The following is a 1,637-nucleotide window of genomic DNA, read 5'->3' on the forward strand; positions in this document are numbered from 1 at the left end:
TTCCATATGATTTGGTCTCAGAGTCAATGACCATTAGCCAAACCACCATACGACAGTCATTCTTGAAGTTCGTGAGAGCCATCACTGACGTCTTCGGACCAGAGTATCTCCGGAGGCCTACCCCGACCGATTTGAGGAAACTTTTGTGAAAGGGGAGCCGTAGAGGATTTCCAGGTATGATTAGTAGCTTGGATTGCATGCATTGGGTATGGCAAAATTGCCCAATGGCCGAGCAAGCTGTGTACCGTGGGCATTATCGTGTCCCAACAGTTATCCTTGAAGCCGTTGCTGGGTACGACACGTGGATATGGCATGCAAATTTTGGTATACCTGGGTCGAATAATGATATCAATGTGCTGGACTGTTCTCATCTCTTTGATGATATGATTTCCGGCCGAAACCACAGGGTGAAATTCACTGTGAATGTGATAGACTACACCATTCCATACTTTCTTGCAGATGGGATCTACCCTCAATGGTCAACTCTTATCACTACATTGCACAGTCTCGTTCTTCCCCACCATAAGTTGTTTGCCGCTCGACAGGAGAGATACAGGAAGGATGTGGAGAGGGCGTTCGGAATTTTAAAAGCCCGGTGGCAGATTATAAAACGACCTGCTCGTTATTGGCGTCCGATTGAGCTTGGGTATATCATGAAGGCGTGCATAATATTGCACAATATGATCGTGGAGGATGAGCGCCCTGAGGATGACGGTAGGGATGACCCAATAGACCCAGAAGCGAGCACTAGAAGGGCAGAAGCTGAATACGAAGGTGTAGAACCATGTCCGACCGGTGCCGCTCCATCATCATTACCTGAGATGAATGTTCGTCGGAATTTGCTTAGGGACCGAAATGTCAACGAATCCCTAAAAACTAATTTGATTGAGCACATCTGGATCCGAGAGGGGAACCCACCACTTGCCCCAACATATTGACTGGATCATGGTTTGTCAATATTGTTCTCATTATGATTTGTTAGGTTAATCTTCGCAGTTGATCCTGAAGTTTGTTATTTTTCTTTGTATTTGCCGTTTAAGTGTGTTTATGTTTGTCAGTTGCAGTTTGTGAAATGAAATAAAGGCATTGATTTCTCTTAGCTGACATGACATGACACAACCATCACATATAGCAAAATAATTCACTGAACCAATGACAAGACTATACACTGACTCCACACTCCATCACATGCATAACACTGTTGCTTCACATGTGAGATTCGAGTATTTGTGAATCCATCAGGGAATCCAATGGGCAAGTTATGCACATTTTTTCCCTATAAATACCAAGGTTTAACTATAAGGCCAACACATTCACATAACTATCATTTAGAAATGGCTTCCTCTTCCAAGCAAAGTGTCGGTAAGAGCTCCAAGCAAAGCGTTGGTGAGATCTCCAAGCAAGGCACCGGTGAGAGCTCCAAACAACAGTGCGATCAAAGCTTCTGTAAGTGCCTCCCTAACTGTGCTGCACCATTGTGCCATTATTGTTTAATAATGGAGCGTGCAAAAGAACCAGACTGGAGGTGCTGCAAGTGTTCGGATGATATTTTGGTCCCTTTGTGTGCATTTTGCAAGAGATTGGAGCTCAAGGATCTAGCCAACCACCCAAATCTTCGCCACCAATGGTTGAACCAC

General features: G+C 44.6%; 1 protein-coding gene across 1 annotated transcript; it reads left to right on the forward strand.

Moving 5' to 3' along the window:
* Positions 1 to 224: 224 nt before the first annotated feature.
* Positions 225 to 938, forward strand: LOC147287318 (uncharacterized). Its single transcript, XM_086240900.1, has one exon. The coding sequence runs from the start codon at positions 225 to 227 to the stop codon at positions 936 to 938; it is 714 nt and encodes a 237-aa protein (XP_086097026.1).
* The last annotated feature ends 699 nt before the right edge of the window (positions 939 to 1,637 follow it).

Source organism: Dryas octopetala, chromosome 4 (assembly GCF_963921425.1).
Source record: "Dryas octopetala chromosome 4, drDryOcto1.1, whole genome shotgun sequence".
In the NCBI taxonomy this organism is placed as follows: domain Eukaryota; kingdom Viridiplantae; phylum Streptophyta; class Magnoliopsida; order Rosales; family Rosaceae; genus Dryas; species Dryas octopetala.